This window comes from Notolepis coatsorum (genome assembly GCF_963971535.1).
Source record: "Notolepis coatsorum genome assembly, chromosome: 6".
In the NCBI taxonomy this organism is placed as follows: Eukaryota; Metazoa; Chordata; class Actinopteri; order Aulopiformes; family Paralepididae; genus Notolepis; species Notolepis coatsorum.
In genome coordinates this window covers 123,349,577-123,375,870 of record NC_140170.1, presented here as the reverse complement: position 1 = coordinate 123,375,870, position 26,294 = coordinate 123,349,577, and the positions used below count along the sequence as shown (strand labels likewise).

Here is a 26,294-nt window from a genome sequence, read left to right as displayed (position 1 = left end):
AAGGGCCCAATACATCCACCCCATATATAAATACAAATAGAAATAGAAATAAAGTAAAATTATAAAAATAAAATTATATTGCTAAGACATTTATAAAAGCCATTCTGTGGTGCTGTTTCACAATGAAGCAAGGTGGCTCTCGAGAGGGAAGGTGTTGTCGAAGGTATATGAAGAGAGCATGCCAGAAGCTCTAAGCAAGTTCAGAGATGAACAATTTCTGATGAAACTCAGCGATTTTGCATTCACATTGAGTAGCAATTGGTAAACATTTATGTAAGCGGTCATCAGTTCTGTTACATAAAACCTTGGGGGGGGGGTTGTTTCAGGGCGGTGAGGGAGGTTGGCATTCATGGTTTTGTCTCGAGGAGTTGCTACCCATCGTAAGCAGGACAGTGTCAGCTGATGGTAAAGGACGTGTTATATGGGAATTGGATAAACGAGGAGATGGGAAAGAGGAACTCTAGCAGTGGTAGGGAGAATGGGGGGAGGGGTTGGACCAAGGAGAAGGCAGGGAACGGGAGGGTGGGTAGTGGAGGATGGCCTACAGGACAGAGACAGGGTGGAGGAACTTGGGGGGGGGGGGGGGGGGTTATAGGTGGTGGATATAAGTTTGGAGTGGGGTGGATGGACGCCAAGCGGACATTCTTTTGGTTGGAGTAATGTGTGGAGGTGGTGCGGACAGTCCAGTGAAGGGGGTTGGTAAAGGTGGATCTCTCCGCCATGGGACCCCGGCGACCCACTATGACTGCTATGGATCAGAAGCTCTCCTCGGCCTGGATTGATATTTAGGCATCTACAACTGGTTATTCGGCAATGCCGAGCCTCATCTCCTCTCCTTCCAGCAGCTTCCTGTAGGTGGCGATCTCAGCGTCCAGCTTCAGCTTGATGTGCAGTAGCTCCTGGTAGTCCTGCAGGTACTTGGTCATCTCCAGCTTTGTCTCACAGAGCTGAGCCTCCAGCTGGGCGATGATGCTCTCCAGGCCCCCCACTTTCTCCATGTGAGACATCTCCATGTCCTCCAGCTGCTGTTCCAGAGCCGCATTGCGAGCCCTCAGGCCGTCGATCTGATTCTGCAGATCTGTCACCTGGTTGTGGAAGCTGGTGATTTCTTCCTTCATGCTCTTCATCTGGTCCTCATGCTTGCCGGCGTGCTCCTTGAGGGTGTCAAACTTGCCCTTGTACCATTTCTCTGCTTCCTGGACATTGCGGGCAGCCACAGCTTCGATTTCCAAACGCATGTTGCGCAGGTAGGCGGCAAGGTCGGGCCGATCGCCATCCAGCTCAGCTGTAATCTTGGAGTCCTTGATTTGCCTCATGAGCTCAGCCACCTCTTCATCGTGCAGCTTCTTGAGGAACTCGATTTCGGCCACCAGCTGCTCAACGCACCTCTCCAGCTCGGCCTTCTGCAGCGTGGCATTGTCAACATCCTGACGGAACACCCTCAGGATCATCTCTGCCTCCTCTTTGAGTGCCAGCTCTTCCTCCAGCTTGAGTCTCCACACTTCGACCTCCTCCTCGATATATCCACTCTCGATGTCAGCGGTTCCCTTCTCATTGGTGAGGGACTCAATCAGCTCCCGCATCTCCTTGAACTTCAGCTCATACTCTTTGCCGATGCCGGTGGGGCCTCCCTTGTAGCGGGCCTGCAGGGCAGCGAGCTCGGCCTGGAGAGCAGCGTTCCTCTGCTCGAGGGCCTGCACCTTCTCAATGTATCCCGCAAACCTGACGTTCAGCACCTGCATCTCTTCCTTCTCATTGACGTGCTGCTGGTGGATCTCCGTGCCCACCTCGACGGCAGTGCCCTGGAAACCTGCACGGCCCCGGCTTTCATTGTACGAGGATCCACGGCACCGCGACGGGGACAGGCTTTGAACCCTCATCCTGCTGTTGGAGCCGCTCACCTGCATGCTCTTCTGGGTATAAGATGCTCCTCGCATTGTGTTTTGTTGGGTTTGTTTGTTTCCAATTAGATAAGGATAGTTCCAGTACTTTGTAGTGGTGGCCTGTTTGTCCTGCTTCTTCTCTCTTGTTTCCCCTTTCCTTGTGCCGCTTGCAACTGATGCTCTCTCAGACCGGGCCCAGGGTTTTTATGGTGCCGCAAAGAATGTCTCGGACAGCCTTGAAACTCTCACAGGGTTTTGACATGTTTTAAATGCTGATCATAACAATCTCCCAGAGAACTGCACCGACAGGTCATTCATTAGCTATCGGTTATGCATTGTTAGTGGCCAGGCGGGTGGCGTCCACTCCCTGGCCCTTCCACCAAGGTGTGAAATTGTGATCAGAGCATGTAGGCATGCTATTTTTTCACTTGTTGCTCACTCAGGCGGTTGCAAGGAGGGCCTTGTGAGGGAGAGAGAGGACACCAAACGCACAGGGAAACATTGTTGTGCTTTAGCAACAGGTTTTCCTGTACAACTTTCCGATGCAGACTCCCTCTCCCCCTCTCCGTGGCACATCAATCAAGAGGTCAGAGACCTAAGTGAAACATTCTGTAGATATTATCCTCCTCCTAAAGAGATCCTTCAAGGGGATGTTAAGTGTGATAAGGGAGTAGGTAGATGCTACCACAGTCTTTATGAGGTGCTGGTACTGGCACAGAGATTCAAATAAGTAGGAATGCCACACACTCAATGTAACTCCATTTAGGTTATTTAATCACCAACGTTTCAGTGTGCGGTATTCCTTCTTGTTTGGATTATGTTGAGTGTGGCACAGTTAATCAGAAATTCCAACACCACAGCACTTTTAATGAAGGTTATTTTTGTTTCACTAAACAATGACTAAAAGGCTAACATTTTGTTGTTGTTTCTGATGCCTAGTGTAGTCATTCGTGAAAATGTGTAGCTGAAAGGCGCTTTGAAAACAATTAACACATTTATGTTATTATTATATATTTTGTCATTAGATACTGTACAACTTTTGAGTCAAGGACAGAGTATATTGTCTCTGTGTGTTCTGTTTATTTTATTTATTTTTGTTAATAACCCTCTGGGGTCAGAGCTCCTGTGTGCTCCCGCGTACAAAGGGCTATAAAAGGTCTGAAAACGCCCTCATGTCGGGGGAGAGGATTAAAAAAAAAATCAGAAATAGGTAAAAATAGAGAAAATGGCATTTTTTTGTGCTTTGTGCTGTTTCCTTATTTGCAAAACACAATACGCCTTGTAAATTGGCTTAATTCTTGCTAGATTGTATGGCTGTACTCCTCCACAGTTCTTTCAGAGAACTACCATTTTTGAAGGGACAGCTTCCGTCACATACACGCACGCACACACACAGAGACTGTGTGTTCTCACTTTTTCTGTATTTTTGCTCCCATCCCAATTTAGTCGTTATGCCATTCCCTTCCTGGTCGTTGCGTGCATTGTCCCACTGTCGGAATAGGGAGGGTGTAGAACTACCACATGCCTCCTCCGATACATGTGGAGTCAGCCAGCCACTTATTTTCACCTGACAGCGAGGACTCTCACTGGGGGAATGTAACGCGTGCGAAGGTTCACGCTATTTCCCCCCGATCCCTTCCCTGCTGAACAGGCGCCCCGACCGACCAGTAGGAACCGCAGTTTACAACGACCAGGACACATACCCCGCCGGCTTCCCACCGCTAACACTGCCAATTGTGTTAGTAGGGATGACTGACCAAGCCGGAGGTACCGCTGACAGCGGGATTCGATCCCAGAGTCTCTGCGGTGGTAGGTGAGTGCATTCTCCACTGCACTACCCAGCTGCCTGGGTGTGTGCGCTTTGAACAGCTGTTTTCATTCACAGATACGTGTCGCCCCCACTCCAGCGTAGCAGATTATAATAAAAACAACACCTTGGCTTTCATAATATGTATGAATTATCTCTCGCAATAATATTCACAGGACTCAACTTTTTGTTGACAGTTGACAGCGCATCTACAGGTCTAATCTGTAAGTCTAATGTTACTGGTACATGGTACTGTAGCTAGTAGCCTAGTTTCGCCAGCAGGCAGCTAGTATATATGGCATGAAAATAATATGGCATGTTGGGACAGATCACTCCCCCCGGGGGCGGCGGAGTTTCACTGACGGTGATCTCCATAAGTAAATACTGTGACTGAGCTCTGAGTAGAAAATATATGGACAACACAGCATTAGTGTTGGCAGCAGCTATCAATCGTATTAGAGAATTCCGTGTTCACGGCGAAGAGGACAGACGAGAATTAGGCCAATTTATTTTGTCTCAGTCAGTCTCAATGAAGACTGAGCCGGTGAGCGAGAGTGAATCCGACGTTGCCTAGCTAACCGACACTGTCCGCTTCATTCATTGTGCTAAGCTAGGCTAACAAGCAGCCAGGCTCAGATAGCTTTCTACAGAACGAGTGATTGATTGATTAATTGACAGAACCATGAATTAATCTTATAAGAAATAAATAAGGCCTACATGCTGTGTGTGTGTCTCTCTGTGCATTCAGAAGAAAGCTAACTTAGGGGTGTAAATGTACACGTATCCGTACCGAACCGTATCAGTGCAGTGGCATCGCATGGGTAAAATAACAGGGGAAGCCAAAAAAAATTTATTAAAAAAAAAATTATTAAATATTTTTATTAATATTTATTTATTTATTTATTTTTATTTTTTAAGTCAAGCAATCAATTCAATTCAATTTATTTAATGACCACCCAGCCAGGCTGGTGGAATTTAGTTTCAGTGCAGATTTCATAGCAGTTCCAACATAAAAACATAAAAACATAGAACATATAACATCACTTACAGCGTACATAAAAGAAAACACAATTACATAGATACAGTTCAGAGTTTGTCCATGTCCATGTCAGCAGAGGTAAGGGGGGTTGCGGGGGGTACTACAGGGGGGGGGGGGGGGGTGCTACAGGGAGTTCAGTGTCCGTATGGCAGTGGGGAAGAAGCTGTTTTTGAACCGGGTTGTTTTGGTGGTCAGGGATCTGTAGCGCCTCCCGGAGGGCAGCAGCTGGAAGATGTGGTGTGCTGGGTGAGTGGGGTCGGAGATGATTTTCCTGGCTCTCCTGATTGTGATTTGGCGGTGGAGTGATTCGAGGGAAGGGAGGGGGGTGCAGATTATTTTTGAGGATTTATTGATGATTCTTTGTAGTTTGTTTTTTGAGTGAGTGTCCAGATTGCTGTACCAAACAGTTATGGAGAAGGTGAGGATGCTTTGTATAATGGCCTGGTAGAAACGGAGCAAGAGATGTTTATTGACTCACCATGTACACTACAGTATGGCTCGGTGGCCAGTCAAACTTTCTTTTTATTTATTTAACAGATTGCAGAATGGGTACAATACAGTACGGCTCAATACACACAATTGTATAAGGGGATGCAGACCAGAGAAAGACGTGTGTCTTGTTTACATCAGGGTCATTAATACTGCTGGAGCATTGGTTCATTTTTGGTCCGATTTTTCCTTGCACGATTTTGCGCGCCACGTGGGAGCAAATTCGAGACACATATTCGGTTGCAAAAAGGTGTCCCACGGTCTCCTCTATGGTCGTGAATATTCTCACGCGGATCGGAATCACGGCGTGCCCGTGGGACACTTTTCCGTTTCGGCGAGTTTATTCCACGCTTTCGGTTTTCCTTTTCTAAGCATTTTCGGGGCTACATGTGAATGAGTAAAAGTTGCGGGACCCCCAGATGTTTCCACGATAGAAAGCTTGCGTGGATCCCATAATAGGCTCACTTAATACAGCGTTTTTAAAATCACGCGACATTTTCAGGGTCGCGAGCCAACCTTTTCCCCTCGTTTTCGATGATGGAAGTGATTTAGGAAAAGCTTCGGCACGCGGAGAGGTACCCGTGGATTTAATCTTGCGAGGATCGGGGCAATATTCGGCCCGTGGGAGCAGTCACGGCTTAATACAATGTTCAGAGTGCAGAGGGGAGGTGTACAGAGGGGATGCCACACTCATGATTCTGCTCACAGTCCCGTTTTAAACTTTTAAGGTGTGGCAGTCAGCTCGAATCTGATTGGCTAGGATCGGTTTTGGACTCTACATACATGAATCACATGGTTGAGGCTGGAGAAAGAGACCTACCCCCTGCCTCCTCTCCTCTATAGCTGCAGTGAGCACAGTGAGTCTGACAGTGTGTTAGAGAGAGTGAGAAGGAGAAGAGGGAGACATTAAAAAAATAAAAATAAAAAAAAAATTATAACACAGATGCACAGATGAAAAAGAATGTAAACTATATTAAAAAAAATTATATATATATATTTTTTTATATTTGATATTAATTCATATTTTAATAGGGAGGCCTGTCATCCGTTGGCTTCCATAAGTTTCAAGTTTCAAGTTTCAAGTTTCTTTAATAGTTGTCATACAGAAGTACAGAATACTTTTATACAAAATGCTTCTTACTGTTACGCTCCAGAGACTGTGCAAGACAAGATAAGTATGAAATAAAATAACATAGTAAAATTAGAAGTAAAAAAAATGAGGTCACAGTGTTCAGTTTAGACATATGTACAATGTTCGATGCAGAATAGACGTAGTTACCATACAATATACAATACTGTGCAGTGTACTAATATACAATACTATATAGTGCAAGGCAGAAATGGGACGAGGTGCAATTTAGGTACAATTCACAGTAGGTGTACGAGTTGTAGTGCAAATCCTTTATCAATAAATATAAAGTGTAAAGTGTGTTTGTGTGATCTAAAGTGTGGAGAGTGGGTGCTGCAGTGTGTTGTTTGTTTGAGTGAGTGTGTGCGTGTGGGTGTGTGTGCTGTGTGCATTTGATGGTTGTAAGGATTCGCCACTGTATCAGTGTGTACCGTACCGTACCGAACGGCTGTGTAGTGTACCGAACGAATACAACGGTATGTTAACCACTAACGACCGCCCACCGGAGGCTGTTTTTTTCACAATCTAATATAATTATTATAATTTTTTAGTTTTTTTTACAAGTCGATTATTAATTTCAATATAGAATATGTGTTGACAGCCCTACAAGTACAATTAGTTACTGCACATCACACCTGAGTGGAACATGGAAAGCCAAACGTTCCCCCACTGTACCAAAAACCCGTACCGAACCTTGACTTCAAAACAGAGGTACGTACCGTACCGTGGTTTTTGTGTACCATTACACCCCTAATCTGGCTGCACGTTATTCGCTTCCATTCATTGTGCTAAGCTAGGCTAACGTGCAGTCAAGCTAGGCTAACGTGATAAAACCCGACATCACATCCGTATAGAGCAGGGGTCAGCAACCTTTTTGACATGGAGTGCCTGTTTGAAATATAGTTGTAACTAGTGTGCCTCAACAATATTCCATGCATCATACTTTTTTTTCTCATAATCAGGTATTTTTTATGATAATTTTTACATTATTACATCATTATTGTTATTGTTATTATTAACAATATTATTATGATGGTTGTATCAACCCTAAATCTGAGTTGGGGGGGGGGAATGCAATGCAGACAAACAGCTGCATACAGTGCGACCATTTCACTCACATTTGCCCATACATTTTTGGACACATCACACACCATCGGTGTGTGTACTGTACGTGTGCTGTCATAGCTCCACCTACAGGCCTAATGGAGAACACCAGGAGAACACCAGGATGTGAATGGAAGGTGAATGTGAGGTATATCGTGTAAATAAGTTTTGATTGATCGCAAGACTACACTGTAAACATTTTTATAATAATAAGTTACCAGAACTTAAAAATATTGAGTTCAGTTACAGTGCATTAAGGTTTTCAGTTTTCAATCCATAATAAGTTAACAGAAAAATAAGTACACAACCACATTATTTCAACCTAATAAAACTATGTTTATTGTCATTGTTTTAAGAACACAAGTTGACTTGGTAATACTCACATTTTGAGTAAAAAAAAATGGCTTTTAACATGTGCAATGTTCAATGAAATAGAAAAATAAATAATACAATTTGTTGATTAATCCCACTGGTCACAATGGTGACCGTAATAATGTTTTTGTTATAAGGCTCTGCAAATGTTACTGAATGATGTAGCAATGTATTTCCAGCTAAATTGAAATAATAAACAAATAAAGGGTCTCAATTAAATATGTGGTAGTAAAAAGAACCTGTGGGAGGATTTCAACAAGATAAATGTGTAAAAATGTAAAATATTTCACTATAATATTTCAATTTTCTTTTATTTTTTTTTGGCTTTTATTCCATTTTAATATCCTACTCAATGTCACAGAGCGACACTGCAGATTTACCCTACTCTTGGAAGTCGGAAAAGTGCATTACCGGCCAGATCCTCATAGGGGCGATGTCTCGATAATGCAGTGTTCCGGTTTAAAAAAAAACTATTTGTATGAATGGATTTTTCTGTTAGCCTAAAGCTATGCATGTAGCCGATCGCCTGAAATAGTTTTTGGGACGCTGAATTCAGTATGCAGTAAAGGATTATAGCATCAGCCAATGGACATATGGATCTACCAGATGGCGATCGATAACTGGGGAATCCTTTTTGCAGTCCAACCGGCCACAGGTAAGAGCTATTTGATGTCAAATACAGCCCAATCGGGCCTTGTTTTGATAGCCATCCACCCGGTCAGCGAATTAGGCTACTGAGGCTAATGCCGTTATTGGTAATCAATAATCAGAAACGACGTCCCCCGCCCCCCCTTTCATGTATTCATGGTGGACCATGATACCGATCAAATGCATTTAGATTTGTATCTCTAGCTTGTCTATGGCCGAAACGACATTCGATTTAACGTTATTAGCTTAGCGCACTGTATCTCGCGTTCCAAGAAATATCCCAGAACATTCTGCTATAACGTTCATATTCAAGACGCTATAAAATGGGAACGTATTGATGAAAACATTTTGGTAACACTTTATAATAACACTCAGTTATAAGATAATAGTAATAGTTATAAGGTATTTGTAGATAATGAACTAATCATGAACAAATCATTTATATACATTCGTAAATTATTATTAAATCATTTATAACTATATTTGTATAACATTTACAAATTAGTTCTACATTATTTATAACTCATTATCAACATTGCTTGTACTTGAGTTGTTCATCATTAAATAATGTTGTTTAATCAAATCAAATCAAATCAAATCAAATTTATTTATAGGGCCCGACAACACACGTTAATGTCCCCATGGGCCGTACAGGTCTTCTTTAAACAAGTCAAGAAGACAACATAACAATAAGTCAAGAACAGAACAAGAACACCATAGGGTCCAAACATTTTTTAGATGAATGCAAATAAATGAAAGAATGCAAGCACTCCCAGACATACCCCACGCGAAGGTAAGGAAAAACTCACTAAAACCTAACAATAGGGAAAAAAAGCTCCACAGGCAATGTGGAGGAGAGAAACCTTAGAAGGGCCGTTCAAGGGGGGATCTCCCTTCTTAGATGTCGGTGATAGTAGTGTTGCAGACGGACAGTTGGTAAGCATGCACTCATGTGTGTGGTGAAACACAGATGAGTGCATGCAATAGCAACTGTACATTTTGAAAAATTAAAGATAGAGCTAATAGCGATAGCAACTGAACATTTTGAAAGATTAAAGATAGAGTTGATAGCGGATCTATTTGAGGCACAGGGGCGGCGCAAGAGGGTCACGTCCTCCCCGTCTTAGTCACGGGACATTCAACACTCCGGTCGTTGCTCAGGGACAGCCGGAGACAGGGGGAAGGGGGGTGGCGCAGAGAGAGTAGTAACACATTTGTAGATACTTTGAAAAATGGATATGAAAAAAACGACTTTACTGTACCATTTATTTGTTCATGTTCAACAAATGATTTGTTAAGACATTCATAAAACATCTATAAATTATTTGCAGATGCTATTGTGTGCCCTAATCTGAAGTGAAGCATATTCATCATTAACAAATGTCTAATACAGTTAATTATAGACAGCTTTCGGATACACCCTTCTTTGTGACATCAAACAGTGACAGAATTAGGACTATAGATAAATGCAATTTTATTAACATATAAAATACATGTGCATGACATATAGTGAACATGGGGGGCACTAGGACCCAGGAGTACCCTGGGTAGGTATTGACAGAGTATGTAGACGGAAGTATCACGCGAGTGAGACTTCGACGTGTGTTGCCGTCTGTTTGAATGGAAGCACGATACAGAGCCAAGTTATTCGTGCTGCCCCATGCTTTTATTAAGGTATGAGCAGGCTAAACACCTTTTTTGTTGGTAAATCTATTCCATAATTTCTGAACTACAACTCTTATATGTTGTGTAGACGTACTTGATGTGGTGGGCGCTAACGTTACATTTGAAGTATGTGTTTGTTCCTAATGTGTGCTCAGTATATTGCAATATGTGATGATGACACGACACACAAGGGTAATAATTATTTGTATTTTCAGGCTGTATAGGCGCAGATACAGCCTGAAAATACAAATAATTATTACCCTTGTGTGTCGTGTCATCATATCGTGCTTCCATTCAAACAGACGGAAACACACCTCGAAGTCAAGTCTCACTCGCGTGATACTTCTGTCTACATACTCTGTCAATACCTGGCCAGGGTGCTCATGGGTCCTAGTGCCTATTCCATTTAGCTTATTAATCAAAATGGAGTGATTGACAGTGTCAAATGCCTTTTGTAGGTCCAGCATGACCATGCCACAGTATTTGCCTGTGTCAACCTCTTGTTTGATGTGGTCGTTCAAATAGAGAAGGCATGTGTCAGTGGAGTGGGATATTCTGAAGCCAGATTGGAATTTGTAGATTCGATTTTTTTTTGCAAGGTACTTTTCGACCTGTTCGTATAAAATTATTTCCATAACTTTCGAGATGGAGGTAAGAATAGAAACAGGGCGGTAGTTGCCTGGGTCTAATTAGCTGCCTTTTTGTGCAGGGGGGTCACTCTCGCAATTTTGAAGTCTTTGGGGACGTGTCCCTGTTTTATGGAAAGGTTTATTATGTGTGTGATGACTGGGGTGATAGCGGCTGCCGAGTCTCTGAGGAATTTGGATGGGATATTGTCATGGCCAGTGGCCTTGTTAGGTTGGAGGGCGCTCAGTTTTCTGAGTACCTCAGCTGTTGTTACAATTTCAAGTTTGAAGTCGTCTTTGCGGACCCCTAGGTTTTTGTAGTAGGCTAGTGTGACAATCTGCCCCTCACGTCCATCCAAAGAGTCCTTTTGAACCGTCCTCTACCCCCATCCAGTGGACAACTGAACAAGTTGGTCTGTTGGTCTGTTGGTCTGCCTCTGTTGGTCTCTATTATTCATTCGTGCCTAGTATTGTCTGTGATCAACAGTGTTGGGACTAACGCGTTACAAAGTAACGCGTTACAGAAACGAAGTAACTTTTTGCCGCAACTAGTACTCTAACGCATTACTTTTGAAATTCAGTAACGCTACTTACGTTACTGAATGGTTCGTCACTGCGTTATTTGCGTTATATACGGCGTAGATTGATAGCGAGCGGTAGTGATTATTATTATTATTATTATTATTATTATCCTCATATCCTGTCTGCCTGGCTGCGGGGAACGCTATGCTGGGGGCGTGTTTTGTTTACTATTCCTGAGATTCCTGACTGATAATGGCAGCGCCCAGGCAGAGCACTCGCGTATTTCTCTTTTGTCGAGCGAAAAGAAAATAACATTTTAGTTATGTCATTTGTGTTTTGGCTCAAAGATACTGGAGTCCAACGTTAACTACGAGGACTGTCACTCATCCAAATCCACTCGCCACCCGCGTAGAATGATACGAGGCGACACACAGCAAATGGGACGGAACACTTTTTTCAACTACTTGGAGAGAGAATATACAGTACAACATGGAAATGAAACAAAGAAAATGTTTAAGGGGCTGCTGGACTAACTTTACATCTCGACAGACACTGGTGAGTGCAGTGATGTGAATGTAAATGAATGGAAACTCAAGTTCATCAATGCATTTTTACTACAAATCTGCCAGGGAATCTCATCAATACTAATCAAACAATATAAATATAGTCCTTTCATGCACAATTGATATCCTAACTATTCTAACGTTGCAATGCACGATTGATATCTTAAACATCGTTGCAAGACTGTTATAATGAAACGCTCCGGCGACAGATATCAAGGCTTTTCCTCAAGCACTTATTTTCAACCTAGAACCTAGACGTGCATGCGCTCAACCTAAACGTGCATGCGCGCAACCTCCCCGAGCAGGCACGGTGCATTTCTTATTACGTCGGGACATTTGTGTTTGTGATTTGTGTTTGTATCTAGACAGTGACCACATTGCTTAGCAGAGTTCAGTGATGTGAATGGAAACTGTCAAGTTGATCAACCGATTTTGAGTATCTGTATCTGGCTGCATGGGAGCAATTTTTTTCATCTTCAAGTAACTAAATAGTTACTTTTCACAGTAACGCATTACTTTTGGGTGTAAGTAACTAGTAACGTAACAGAGTTACTTTTGAAATGAGTAACTAGTAAAGTAACTGAGTTACTATTTTTCAGTAACTAGCACAACACTGGTGATCAATAATCTGCTCTGTCATGTCATCCTTTCCTGCGTCCTGTTTCCTGCTGTGTTCCTGTGTCTAGTCTAGTATTATGTCTCCAGTATGTGTGGGTATTTGTATTCAGTCCTGTCGTGTATCAAGAATCAAGAGGTTTATTTGTCACATACATACCAGGGCATACAGTGAAATGCGGGTGGTCATGCCCGCATTGATTGCGCAAAATACAATAATAAAAATAGGCATAGAAAAAAAGAGAATAGGTAAGACACAAGATATGCATGATAAAAAAGTCACTATGTACACTACTATACAATATACAATTTATAATTTTAACTCTTAATGTATCTAAACTACATTTTGGAGCCAAATTCAGTCCTTAATATTTATTTATTTAGTTAAATATATGAGGCAATATTGTTTGGAAAACTATTTGAAATTAACTTGATTGAGAGAGTGTTGCTTCGACAAAATGGAGGCGTGTCTGGTCAAGCCCATTTTGAACTGGTGATTACAGCACCTGAGAGTGTGAACTCACTTTATCAATGGACTGGTGCGCTAGTAAAAAACATGACACTGGAATGCAAGGCACGCAGCCCAGACGGTTTTTTTTTTTTTTATATTTTTTTTATTATTGCAGAACAAAAAGTTATTAAAAGTCAGTACTCAACACACAATGCATAATGAAACTTTCAGTAAAGGTGGTTATAATATATGCAAGTACAGAAACAGGAGAAAACAAAAATAGTCTATAATAACATTTTAGCCGTATACAGTGTATATCCAACGAAATTACAATTATATAAATGTTAGTATATAATATACCCCTAATACCTATTTTCTAAAACCCTACACACATATGCTCCAGCTCAAACCCCCCCCTCCCAGACCCCCTCTTGGATAGTACCTCCATTATCCCTCACTCCTAACCAGACACCACCATTATAAGCTAGCTTTTATTCTCTCCACCACTTCTAACCACATTGACATTTTGGATTCATTGATCCCCAGAATTCTTGCTGTAGATATTTCTTGATATATCACATCAAGATATGTAAGAAACCACACTTTTCGGCAAATTTTTTCCGGTTGAAACCAACGTGATGCGATCAGTTTTTTAGCTACTGTGATACCCGATAAAACCAATCTTTTTAGTTGTGGATTCACTGCAAACTCAAAAACATCATTCAATAGTAATACCGCGGGGTGTACAGGTATATTCCAAAATACGAGTGTTGATAATTGTTGGGACACATCTTTCCAGAATGCCTTAACTGGTGGGCAGTCCCAATACATGTGCATAAATGTTCCTTCGTTCCCATTTGTACATTGGGAGCATTTGGAGTCTTGTATAAGCCCCATTTTGCACAGCCTTATAGGAGTCAAGTATGTCCTGTGAATATAGTTCAGATTGATTTGTTGATGATCCGGGTTCCTTGATGTAAGTCGGACATTTTCCCAGGCTCCTTGCCAATCAAAGTCATATTCCAGGTCTGGTATATCCCTTCTCCAGACAGTGTCTATTTGAAGGGTTTCATACGAGGACGTTAGTAATTGATAATAAAAACTTGATACAAAACCTCCCAATGTATCTCTTTCATAGAAAAATTTGTGGTATCTGTGGTGTTCAATTGGTACGAGTAATGGAACACCGTGAGATCTCATACAAAGTCGTAACTGTATGTAAAAAAGCCATGTGGACTCGGTGAGGTTAAACTTTATGCATATTTCGACATAACTACAGAGGCCCTTGTTATTAAAAATATCCCCTAATGAGTGTATGCCTTTCTCTTCCCATATAGGGAATCTTATAGGTTTTTGATCGTCGCAAGCGCTATGGATTTGGAACTTTAGAAATTGGAAACAGGACACCATGTAACGGGAATAAGCCAGCACACCTCCACATCATCTGGTAAGAACCCATCCACGCTAAACAAAGCTTCAAGTAAATGACAATAAATACTATTTTCTATAAACCAAACAATTCATCTCCGCTGTTTTCTTACGGACAGAGATTCAGGAGACAAAGGCTGTGGATTCCACACTACAGTACCTCCTTCCTTTAAAGTGACTTTCCTTTTTTTAAAGTGACATTTTGTTTAAAGTGATTGTTTTAGCAGTTGCTGCATGGTGTGTGTGTCTGTGTGTGCTCATGTGTACTTGTGAGTGGAGAGTTCAGTGTTCAGTGTTCTTATAGCCTGGGGGAAGAAGCTGAGCCGGAGTCTCTCTGTTCTCGCAGCATGTGTCCGTAGGCACTTGCCTGACCGCTGTTAGGGAATTCCTGTCCCTCGTAAGTCCTTGAATTGATATAGTTATGGACCAGCGGACCAAAGATTCACAAAACGACAAAGTATTTCTCACAGAGTTTTTATTTACAGAGAAGAAGAGAACTCTCCTGCAGCCCACAGGCTCAGCCCCTCGCACCAGAAGAATGAATACATGACATGGCAGCGTTATATACCCTCTTGGACAGAATAGGAGGGGAGGGGTGTGTGTGTATGTATCTGTGTGTGTATGTATGTGTGTGTGTGTGGTGTGTGTGTGCTAGTCTGTGTGGTGTGTGTGTGTCTAAGTGCAAGAGTTAATGGATGTTTTCTAAGGGGGCCATCTGGTTAACATCCATCTAATGATTCGTGATATTCATGAGTTATCATAACAGTTGGTGTGTATCTGTGTGTGTGTGTACGTGAGTGTGTGTGTGTGTGTGAGAGGGGTTTGTGTGTGTGTATGTGTGTCCATCTATGTGTGTTAATGGGTGTGTGTGTGTGTGGAAGGAGCCTACAGCCACGAGGTCAGCAGGTCACGCCAAATGCAGGGAGGGAGAAGGCAGACACACAGACGCCAGGCCCCATTAGGCATATTATACATTATGGCCTTTAGATATATATAAGATATTACCAGACATTATGAACTGATGAACTTAAGATATTCGACATCAATGAACTAAAAAACTATCACCGCAGCAGCTTGAACAGGCTGTTGTTGGGGTGGTGGGGGTCTTTAATTATTCTGCAGGCTCTGGATATGCACCTCCTGTTATATAAATCCTGCAGGGGTGGTAGCAGGGACGTGCACAGGACTTTAGAAAGGCAGGTGCCGAAAAAGGAGAAAGGGGCATCAATTATGAAATGTAATGCTCGCGCGCACGGCGCGCAAGCCTGATTTTTGGGGTTAATACAAGTCTATGGTACATTCAGTTTCACCACTAGATGTCACCAAAACTACATAGTGTCCCTTTAATAACACAATATGTAGCCTGCCTGCAATTAAGCCCATGTAAAATTGAAAATACATGTAGGCCTAATAATAAACAAAGTAGCCATAGATAGCTTAGCTTCTGTAGCTGTGAGTGATATACAAGTATGTTTGTTTTCTTGGTTATCTTTTGTGTCACCTGTTTCCAAAATGAGCTTATTCAGATTTATCATAATAATGAGGTTTAGGAATTGGAAGACCTCTTCTTCTACATTACTTGTAGGCCCAAGTCCTTCTAAATCCTCCTCTATTTCAGGTTCTTCTACATCCTCCTCCTCTCTCTCAGGTTCCTCTACAGCCTCATCCACTCTCTCAGGTGTTGGTTTTAGCCATGCATTCATAGACCTGCTACCCTTAGCTGCTTCCTGGTGCTCTTTCTCCTTCATTTTCTGATATCTTTCTTTTTTGGGCATATTTCTGCAGGCATAATTAACACAAATCCAGTTTAATTACAGATGCTAATATTTTAAACTCAGAATGTACAGCTGCTGAAATAACTATTTTACCAATTAATAATTTATTGCATTATTATAATAATAATTACAATAATAATACATTATTATTATTATTGTTGTTATTATTACTATTGTTATTGAGAGAGAGAGAGACAGAGACAGAGAGAGAGAGAGACAGAGACAGAGAGAGAAGAGAGAGAGAGAGAGAGAAGAGAGAGAGAGAGAGAGAGAGAGAGAGAGAGAGAGAGAGAGAGATAGAGAGAGAGAGAGAGAGAGAGAGAGAGAGAGAGAGAGAGAGAGAGAGAGAGAGAGAGAGAGAGAAAGAGAGAGACTTTTGATGTTCTTTTATTAAAACATGTCAACTAAAAACAGTCAATAGAGACACAAAAATCTCACAGCATCTTCATAAAAACAACACACACACCCACACACTCACCCGCACACACACCCACTCGCACGCACACACCCACACACACACACACTCACACACACACACACCCACAACCACCCCTACACACTCCAAAAACCTCCTCCAGCACATAAACCACTTGACATTCAAAATCATATGTTCAGCCCCTCCCCCCCACAGTACCCATTGCATTCCCCAGTCCCCAAGCACTCTCCACCCGGTCCTGCCTCTCCCTCTGGATCTCCCCCATACTCTCCTCCACAGAGTCCCTCACGAGAGAGAGGCAGTGAGAGAGAGAGAGAGAGAGAGAGAGAGAGAGAGAGAGAGAGAGAGAGAGAGAGAGAGAGAGAGAGAGAGAGAGAGAGAGAGTATGCTATGTGATTTTCCTAGCAGACAGGGAGGGGCTTGGGAGGGGTGATCCGGCGACGTGAATTCACGAGAGCCGCATCTTGCATGTGAGGTGCTGACTCCTGAGACCGTGAGATGAGAATGTGATAAAGCATAAAGTAAAGAGATAATGCAATGCCACCGCGGTATGAATAATAAGAAATGTAGTATGGGGGAAGTGCAGTGTTGCCATGTGTAGAGTTATGCTGTACTTCTAGCCTGCCTGTCTGATTGCATGAGATAAAAGCACATGGCATGACAATCACAACTTCACAAGGCATGCCCAAAATATACAGTGCACTGCAAACCCGACATTTTATTTTGTTGGGCAAATACCTTACCTGATGATGAAGTGTACTCTTGCTTTCTTTTAAGTTGAAATAGTAACTGTAAAAAAAGAGGTCTCGACTCGAGTGTGAGCCCAACAGCTGGATATCAATTTTGTGTTCAGTGCACTATCAATTTCATGTTCAGTGCACTGCTGGCCCGGCTGTCAGCGCGCGGTTTACATCATCTCATCATCACCCACCCACGTGCTATACGTAAATAATAGGTCCTTCCAGGAGAGGGGTAGGGGCATTTCTCTCTCATTCTTTACCTAATATTTAGATTCTATCGTGACATCTTTCATTTGGAAGGGCAGGGCAGTCTATCTATATGTGCAACAGTAAAAATAAAATAAAAAAGGGGCATAAAAAGGGCACTTTCTAATGAAAAATTAAAAAGGCAGGTGCCCGGGCACCCCTTCACATCTATGTGTGCACGTGCCTGGGTGGTAGTGCAATACCCGTAGTACGCTCTGCTGAGCGTACCACTCTCTGGAGTGCGTTTCTGTCCTGTGCCGTGCTGTTTCCAAACCAAGCAGTGATGTTTCCAGTCAGAATGCTCTCTACAGCTGAGAGTATCAAAAACTGAGTTATTGGGATTGATTGGTATAAGCCGGCTGAACAGAGATTCAGGAGACAAAGGTGAATTCAATCAGTGGTTTTTATTGCTGGAACACACGGAGAAGATAAACAATCCTGGAGACCAGCCCTCCACAGGGCTGAGAGCCTCTAGAATGATGACACAACCATGGCTTTTATACTATGTGGGAGTTCCATATATAGGGAGGTGGTTAATAATGGATGATCCGACATGTACTGGCATACATGGTCTGGTTTGGGGATATACTATATTCAGGTTTGCTCCTCTCACTGGCCGGAGGCCCGATGCAGCCATGCATGCACTGGTCATAGTGCGGTGGCTTAGCAAAAAAAATTGGACGCGCCGGACAAAAGCACCAAATTTGTCCCACGTAGCTTTCATTTTGGGGTAGGGGCCACGTCATCATGATGGATTTCAGGATGGCCGCCATGTAAAATCAAGGTTCTGCCCATTAATAAATATCTTGGTCCATAGAGCGCTCAATATTTGAGCGAACACAAAGGTATTGGTATCCCTGTAAACTAGAGAAGCTAAGCTTTCCATTGGTATCATTTTCATTAAGCCCAACTTTTGGGAAGGGGGTTTTAATAGGCAATGATTCAAAATTATGTTACATTTTCGCCTAGAAAAAACTGCCATGCTCATCTTCCAAAAGGTCCCTTGGCCGTTCACATGAATATATCAGAGTGGACATTGGTTTTATAGGTACCCACAAGCCTCTTCTTTCCAGACATACCCACTTTGTCCAACTTGCATGCTATTTGGGGCAATAATCAAGCAGGTTTGTGCATGTGGTACAAATGTGTTGAACATTCTAATAACTGCCAAAAATGTGAATGTTGGGTTAGGGTTTGTTGTTAGAATGCTGAACATAGAATATCAATTTTGGTGTCAAACTACACATTTTCTGGGTCAATAAATGTGTTAATGCTATGAAGAATGTCACCAGATGAATATTTGTACCATTCTAACAACATATTTACATAATTTTTTACTTGTTTAACAGTCAGACATGCATGAATCGAATAGACATTTTATTAGGATCACTCTATAAGAACAAATTATCTCGTAAAGTTATGGCGGAGGGAGGTGGCACAGAGACATAGGAACTTCAATAAATTACATGTATTACATAACTCTTTAGCCTGTATAGGCGTATAACTGTTATGGAGTGTGGAACTAAGTATATGGTGCAAAGACTATGTGGGAATGATGTTGCGTATGACCAATATGCATAGGTGTGTGCAAGAGTCCAGCATGTGTGCATGTGTGTGAGCAAGAGTCCAGAGGTAGGAAGGCTGGGGTCTGTGAAGCACAAGGGAGTGGTCCAGGGAAAGTTGGTTGGAGGCGTCACTGGGGAGCGAGAGGAAATATGAGTAAGTACGAGCTTGTAGCGAATGCGAGGCACCACAAAATACAAAACACTGGAAAAGCTTAATAGAATCAAGACTGTACCGTATATATGTGTCTAGGTTCTGGCACTAGACCCATGGCATGCTGGCCTTGATCCTGGTCAGCATACTCATCAGCGGGCAGGCGGTAGGAAGGCTGGAGTCCTGGAAGCATGAGAGAGAGGTCCAGGGAACGTCTGGGGGAACGTGAGGCTTGAGAGGGGTCACAAGGTGGGGAATCACTGAGGAGCAAAAGCAAACACTGGTAAGCGCGGGTTATAGGTTGTAAGGCAGCACAAAATACAAACTAATAAAAGAAGCTTAATAGAATAGACTAGAGCAGGGGTTCCCAAACTTTTCAGGCCAGGACCCAGAAAATAAGGCATCAGAGAGCCGCGGCCCAATGCACATCGTCAGGCTTTTTTTTCTTTTGCCAGGCGACCAATTTTTTAAGCCAAATATCACTTCAAACCTATTAAGTTAGTTGAAGTTAGTTATTCATTTATATGTGCTATTTATGAGATGGCTAACTTGTTGCAAAATAATAATGATAATAATAATAGCCTCATTAAAATACTATTGTTGCTTCGGTTGTTTTCAGCGTTTTATGTGCATAATCTGTTATTTAGTTTGAAATGTTCGTTGAAATAAGTAGATTTTTCGTTTTTGTTTATTTATTAAGTTAATATAAAACCATATAGTCACATTTTAGAATACAATAGAATAGAATTTTAGAATACAACTAGAAACACTGTCCTGGCCTGCTTCTAAGTTCAGTGACCTGACGAAAAAAAGAAATGGATTTTTATTTTTATTTTTTTTAAATCATCTCATGGCCCTCCTGTGGCTGCTCGCGGCCCACCTTTGGGTCGCGACCCCGACTTTGGGAACCACTGTACTAGAGAACTAGACTGTAGCCTACCATATGTGGCCACGGTCTGGCACTGGGAACCATGGCACGCTGGCTTTGATCCTGGTCGGAATCTTCCTCAGCGGGCAGTCACAGTATGATGTCATGATCGAACGTTCTGGAACATTTGTGATGTCACTGTATGATGTCATAACCGAACATTCTAGAACATTTGTGTCTCTATATATAGTCCACAATTCTCTCCAAAGCAGCCCAGAATAAGATCGCAGGGGGCAAGGAGGGTCCCGCGGAGGGGGGCTCAGACAGGAAGTACTGTAGCAGCATTAGCTGCACTCCAATGGACAATGTAGTTGATGACGGGGTCCAGTAGAAGAAGAAGAAGAAGAAGAAGAAGAAGAAGAAGAAGAAGAAGAAGAAGAAGAAGAAGAAGAAGAAGAAGAAGAAGAAGAAGAAGAAGAGCCCATTAAAAGAATTGCGAAGGGCAGTAATATGCCACGATGCGTCTACACTGCCGGAAATTCAAATAAGAAGAAGAAGAAGGACATGCAGTGTGTAGCTTGAAACATGACTGAACAGGACTGAACAGATAGACTAAACAACATAGACTGAAGCCTGCATTTCTCAACCAAGGTGCCAAGCCCACCGTTTTGCTGTGGAAAGAGCCGGCAAGTTGATTTACGGCTTTCCAGTGTGGAGGAATTTTCATGTGTCGAGTCGGCGGTGATTTTGGAGACATGGGAAAATACAGTTTTCTTACCTTGTAGTAGTGACGTGAATATTTAGGAAAGTAGCTTTAGGAACACTTCTGTAAAGAAAGACTTTGCTGTGGAAGAGAAATAAACCATTTGGATATCTTTGTTTTACACTGGAGCGGCTGTGGACATTATTTTTCTTTATCAACGAACGTACGGACTACTGGTGTGGTTTTCTAGCTGCACCAGGGTAGAGAAGGAGGCCCTCCACAGAGTGGTCAAGGCTGCAAGGAGGATCACTGGAGCTAGCCTCCCAGATATCTCCACAGTCTTTACCTCCCGCTGCCTACGGCGTGTAAATAACATCTTACAAGACCAGTACCACCCAGCACACCATCTTTTTCAACTGCTGCCCTCTGGTCGAAGGTATAGATCCATCCAGTCCGGAACCAGCAGACTGACCAACAGCCTCTATCCACGGGCTGTCAGGCTGCTCAACGATCAACATCTACTTGCCCCCCCCGCATCCCGCACCCCCCTTCCCCAACCCCCGGTGACATAACTCCCACTTCCACATTACAACAATAACTGTGAACCGGACTTGCATTGCTGCACTATACACTATTTCATCCATTGCAAGTCAACGCCCCCCCCCTCCTCCTTCCATTAACTCACTGGACTATCACTGAAATATTTATATTTATATTTATTTATTTGCACTAGCACTAAATGCACTTGGGACAATGATGGTATGTTATTATTATTGAGGACATTGGGACATTGATACTTTATTATTATATTACTATTATTATTGACATTATTATTTTGCACATGCTATATCTTATGTTTGTATGAAAGTGGTGATGTTCCTAAAATTTTTTCGTTGTACCAACAATGACAAATAAAGATCTATTCTATTCTATACTACTCACGAGTAAGCAACTTTAACCAGTAGAGTGGAACGTCGGCCCTCATATTAGTAAGAAATCAACACAAACTACTGGAGCGCTGAAAGAAGGATAACAACAAAATGTCAGAACCTAAGAAGGTTGAGATGACACAAAGGGTCTATGAGGAAGATGTCCGTCAGGCCATCAATAAGAGGAGAGCTAAGTTAGGTCAACTAACTGGTCACATGAATAAGATGAATCAATTAATGGATGAGGACGACAAAGGTAATTTGGAAGGTGTACAAGATTGGTAGAATTCAACAATCTATTTGGAGAGTTCGGTGAGCTTACACTTCAGTCCAGGTGGTACTAAGCAAGACATCAGAAGAGGAGAAGAAGAAAGATCAGGATGAATGGTTCATGCCGAAGGCTGACACATTTTACAACTTCACAGTAAAGGCTGACACATGGATGAAAGAGGTGCATCACATAGCGGAGTCTAGGAAGCACCAAGATGGGGTCAGGCCTGAAGACAGTGCATCCATCGTCTTAAAAAGGAAAGGGTCTAGAACACCATCCACTACATTTTCCTGAACATCATCTGCAAGCGTGTGTCTGAAAGTTGAATTAGAGAGGGCTGAGTTGCTAGCCCAGGCTTCCGCTCTAAAGCAAAAACGACAACTCAATGAACAGGAGGAGAGCAGGGAGAGAGGAACAGGAGGCTCTGCAAGCTAAGAGCAGAGAGAGAGGATTTACAGGTCCATGCTGCTTTAGCTGCCGCAGAGGCTAAGTTCAAAGTACTGGAAGAGTACGAAGGCCAGCGAGCCTCATCCAGAGTGTCCCGTAGGGATGGAATGAACTCTTACATAGAGAAAAAGAAGCCCTTCGAATCACAAGCTCATGAGCAGGCTACGCCTACTCCTCAGGCCGTAGCGATAAAAGGAGAACCTGCTTACAGTAGCAGCTCCAGAGCACCTGGCGGTGCTACACAGAAGGAACAAGAGTCTCTGCAACAAGAGTCCACACGAGCCATGGTGGATTTCCTAGTGAATAGAATAGAATAGAAATAGATCTTTATTTGTCATTGTTGGTACAATGAAAATGTGTTAGGAACATCACCACTGGCATACAAACATAAGATATAGCATGTGCAAAATAATAATGTCAATAATAATAGTAATATAGTAATAAAGTATCAATGTCCCAATGTCCTCAATATATAACATACCATCATTGTCCCAAGTGCATCTAGTGCTAGTGCAAATAAATTAATAAATATAAATATTTCAGTGACAGTCCAGTGAGTTAATGGAAGGAGGGGGCAACAAAACCATGCTACTCTGCCCCCTCAACAGATTCCTATATTCAAGGGAGACCCTATGGGGTACAGGCTATTCATCAGGGCCTTTGAACACGGAGTGGAGGACAAGACAGATAGTAACAGAGACCGGCTGTACTTCATGGAGCAGTACACGGATGGACAGCCAAGAGAGCTGATAAGAAGTTGTCTTCACATGGAACCAGAGCGAGGCTATCGCGAGGCAAGGAGGCTCTTGAAAGAACATTTTGGAAATGGATACAAGATCTCAATGGCATATATACAATGCACTGAACTGGTCTACTATTGTGGTATAATTCCCTTCTCAAACTGTTATGGGTTAGAAAGTACTGTTGTAATCTTGACTCCCCAAGACAGGTCAACGGCTATGGGAGGAATTGAACTCGGTAAGATCAGCGCACAACACGTTAGATAAGTCTCATATTGTTCTTATCCCTAAAAAGATATCATTAATATACATAGGCTCTAAGAATAAACCACAAGTAAAGTAATATTGATTAGATTATGCACTGAAAACAGTCATTTGGTCTGGGCAAACTGGATCTATAGTGGAAGTCTCCCTGATTAGAATGGGTCACAAAGGCTAGAGCAGCCCCCCGGGAGACCACACTGTATTTAAATACGACAGGATGCTGGTCACTTTGGCCGGCCAGATTTAACATTAGAACAGATGGCTGTGTTGACCAAAGCACAACGCTGAATAGGGCTGTCAACAGACGCCCGTTTATTACGATTGACAAGTCAACAGTTTATATAGAAGTGCTGAGAGCAGCCACAGAGTCTGGGGGATGTAAAAATAAGCACCATTTGGTACATCACTTCAAATAGTGTTCTGTTTCTGCAGGTAAATAAAGGCTCCTGTCTGCTAGAACAGATAAAAATAGCTTTAGTTTAAACTGTAGTTTTAATGTAAAATAGACATTTATAATAACAGTAAAATGGTATAAATTAAAAGATAGAATTTTCTAAGTAGGTTTAAAAGTATCTAGAAGATAATAAATAGGTTAAGAAAACACCTAGACTCTTATCCACCTTTGTAAAGTCTAATTAAGCCAGTAATATAGTTAGAATATGTGTAATGTACTTAGAAAGTTAATCTAACGTCAAACATAAGGTTATAGAATTAACAAATACAACAGGTTGTCTTAAAACCAAAGAGACTAAAATAGATAATCATTTGAAGAACCTATATTCAACTAAAATATAGGTTTCTTTGTTCTTGGTTAAAACCAACCGATAGGGCTAAATTGGGGCTTTAGAAAGGCCATAAACTTCTGGAAAAGACTTAAATACATTGTTTAAATCTTGTCATAACTAATTCTTAATCTGTTAGTCAGTCAAATTAAATACTGTACTGTTAAACGTTAAACAATAGAACTATAACTCATTATCTTAAAGATATTAGGGACGGCCCTTTAAGGGAGCCAGAAAGCCGCCGACCCTAATCAAAATGGCCGCTATGCGCCTTAGCCAATCATGGCGTAGAGCTCCGCCCCCTGACGAATCAAGTCGTCGTTCTCTCAGAGGCGGGGTTTAAGCTTTAAAACCGCCTGCACAAAGAGAGACGGGAAAAAGAAGCTTCTGGAAACATTCTATGCACAAAGCTGGACAGAGGGAGGCCTGCCTGGAGACGCTGCACGAGAATACCATCTCTGTCTCCTGGCAACAAAGAAATCAACAATCAACGACGCTCCACTACCAAAGCTCCATTGAAGATACTACTTATGATTAGACTAATATTAATGACAAGCGGCATAGTGCTTTGATTCATTGATATTATTGCACATTCCTTTTAATTGAACCAGACGATTCTTGTTTACTTTTGGACTTTGAAATAAAACAGATCTGGGAAATAACAAATCTCTCATTGATTCTCTGTTTCTCCTCCGTACAAACAACAGTGGGTTCTTATTTAGTGATAGGTTTTAGGGTCATACAGAACACAACGCAGAGTAGATTAGATATATGGTTTAAGTAAATCCTATCTCTTATTACGATAAATGGTGCAAGTGACCCTGCCTGGTACGCTTTATTTTTTCGACAAAACGAGCAGGCCGCTCGTTGGACATCGGCGCCTGACGATCGAGATCATCACGTCAACATTCTGCAAAACTGCGTAAATCAGGTGAGTGAGATACGGGGCCGTGATGAATGGAAAATACAAAGCGTCCAGTTCGACTGGGGTTGTGATAGGCCCCGCAATGACTTCATGGAACTCGCCGAGACAGAGATGTCTGTCTGGGTGGAGAAGATGATGAGGTAGCGGGTGGAGCGTAACGTTCGACAGGTCATATTGTGCAGTGTCAATTTAAAGCGGGATGTTCAGGATATCACTCGGTAATTGATGGAATCACACTGCGCCGGATGAATGGTATTTGATCGTTGCCAAATCATCTAGGCGTTCGAGAAGTGCGATAGCAGTACATTCTGGATTAACAGACAGGCCATGTCTTTTTCAGGAGTTGTATGGTATGATAGATTATTTCGTGTACATGTACAGCGGGTGGGTATGGGGTGTGTGAATGCATATGTAACATCAAGCCTCTGTCGACTGTCGCCTCTCAAACGGCAGAAAGCAGGAGCATAGAATGTCGGCATAAACGCAATGGTACTTTCAGGCTTCAATCCAACGCTGTACAAACACGCGGGATCAGACGGTTATGTAGAAAAGCGCACGTATGACGAGATTGTTACGGGTCGTGGGGATATAAAAATGGTGGGAAAATAGACGAAAGGGGGCCTTTCGAGGCGAGCATGTAGGCTTCAAGGTACGGTCCAGACTAGCCGACAGCCGGTGTTTCTACGGACGGGGAATTTCTCTGGGAGTAACAGCTGTCCTAACCATGATCTAGCCGTTGTTAGAGCTTGATTAAGGGGGTGCGGGTTGCCTGCTAACCGTAAGGAAGTTAGTTAACACTTTGAGCGCCACGCCTGGTTTTCCGTTTTACCGCTTGAATGCCACCATCGGCGCCAATGTTAACGTTAATATCGCCTAATCTATGTTTTAAATTATGGCTATGTGTCTAATCTGCCCATCGCATTATCAAAGACTATTTTCCAGTCAGTGCTGTGAAGGCAGATTGTTTTTTTATCGCGTCGTTTCCGTTTCAGAGCAGTTAGAAAAGCCCCCGTTTTGATATAAAAAACAGCTCATTCTGGAGCATTCTATGAAAATCGTCTTTTAGTGGAATATTCCACAACGTTGATATTCTTCGGCCTTTTTATGCATC

At 42.4% G+C, this 26,294-nt stretch overlaps 1 protein-coding gene across 1 annotated transcript; it reads right to left on the bottom strand.

The window, feature by feature from the left end:
- Window positions 1–803: 803 nt before the first annotated feature.
- On the bottom strand, window positions 804–1,937 carry LOC311229659 (vimentin-like; the record flags this gene model as incomplete). Its single annotated transcript, XM_084315736.1, has 1 exon — window positions 804–1,937. The coding sequence occupies one exon, from the start codon at window positions 1,935–1,937 to the stop codon at window positions 804–806; it is 1,134 nt and encodes a 377-aa protein (XP_084171862.1).
- Between the last annotated feature and the right edge of the window lie 24,357 nt (window positions 1,938–26,294).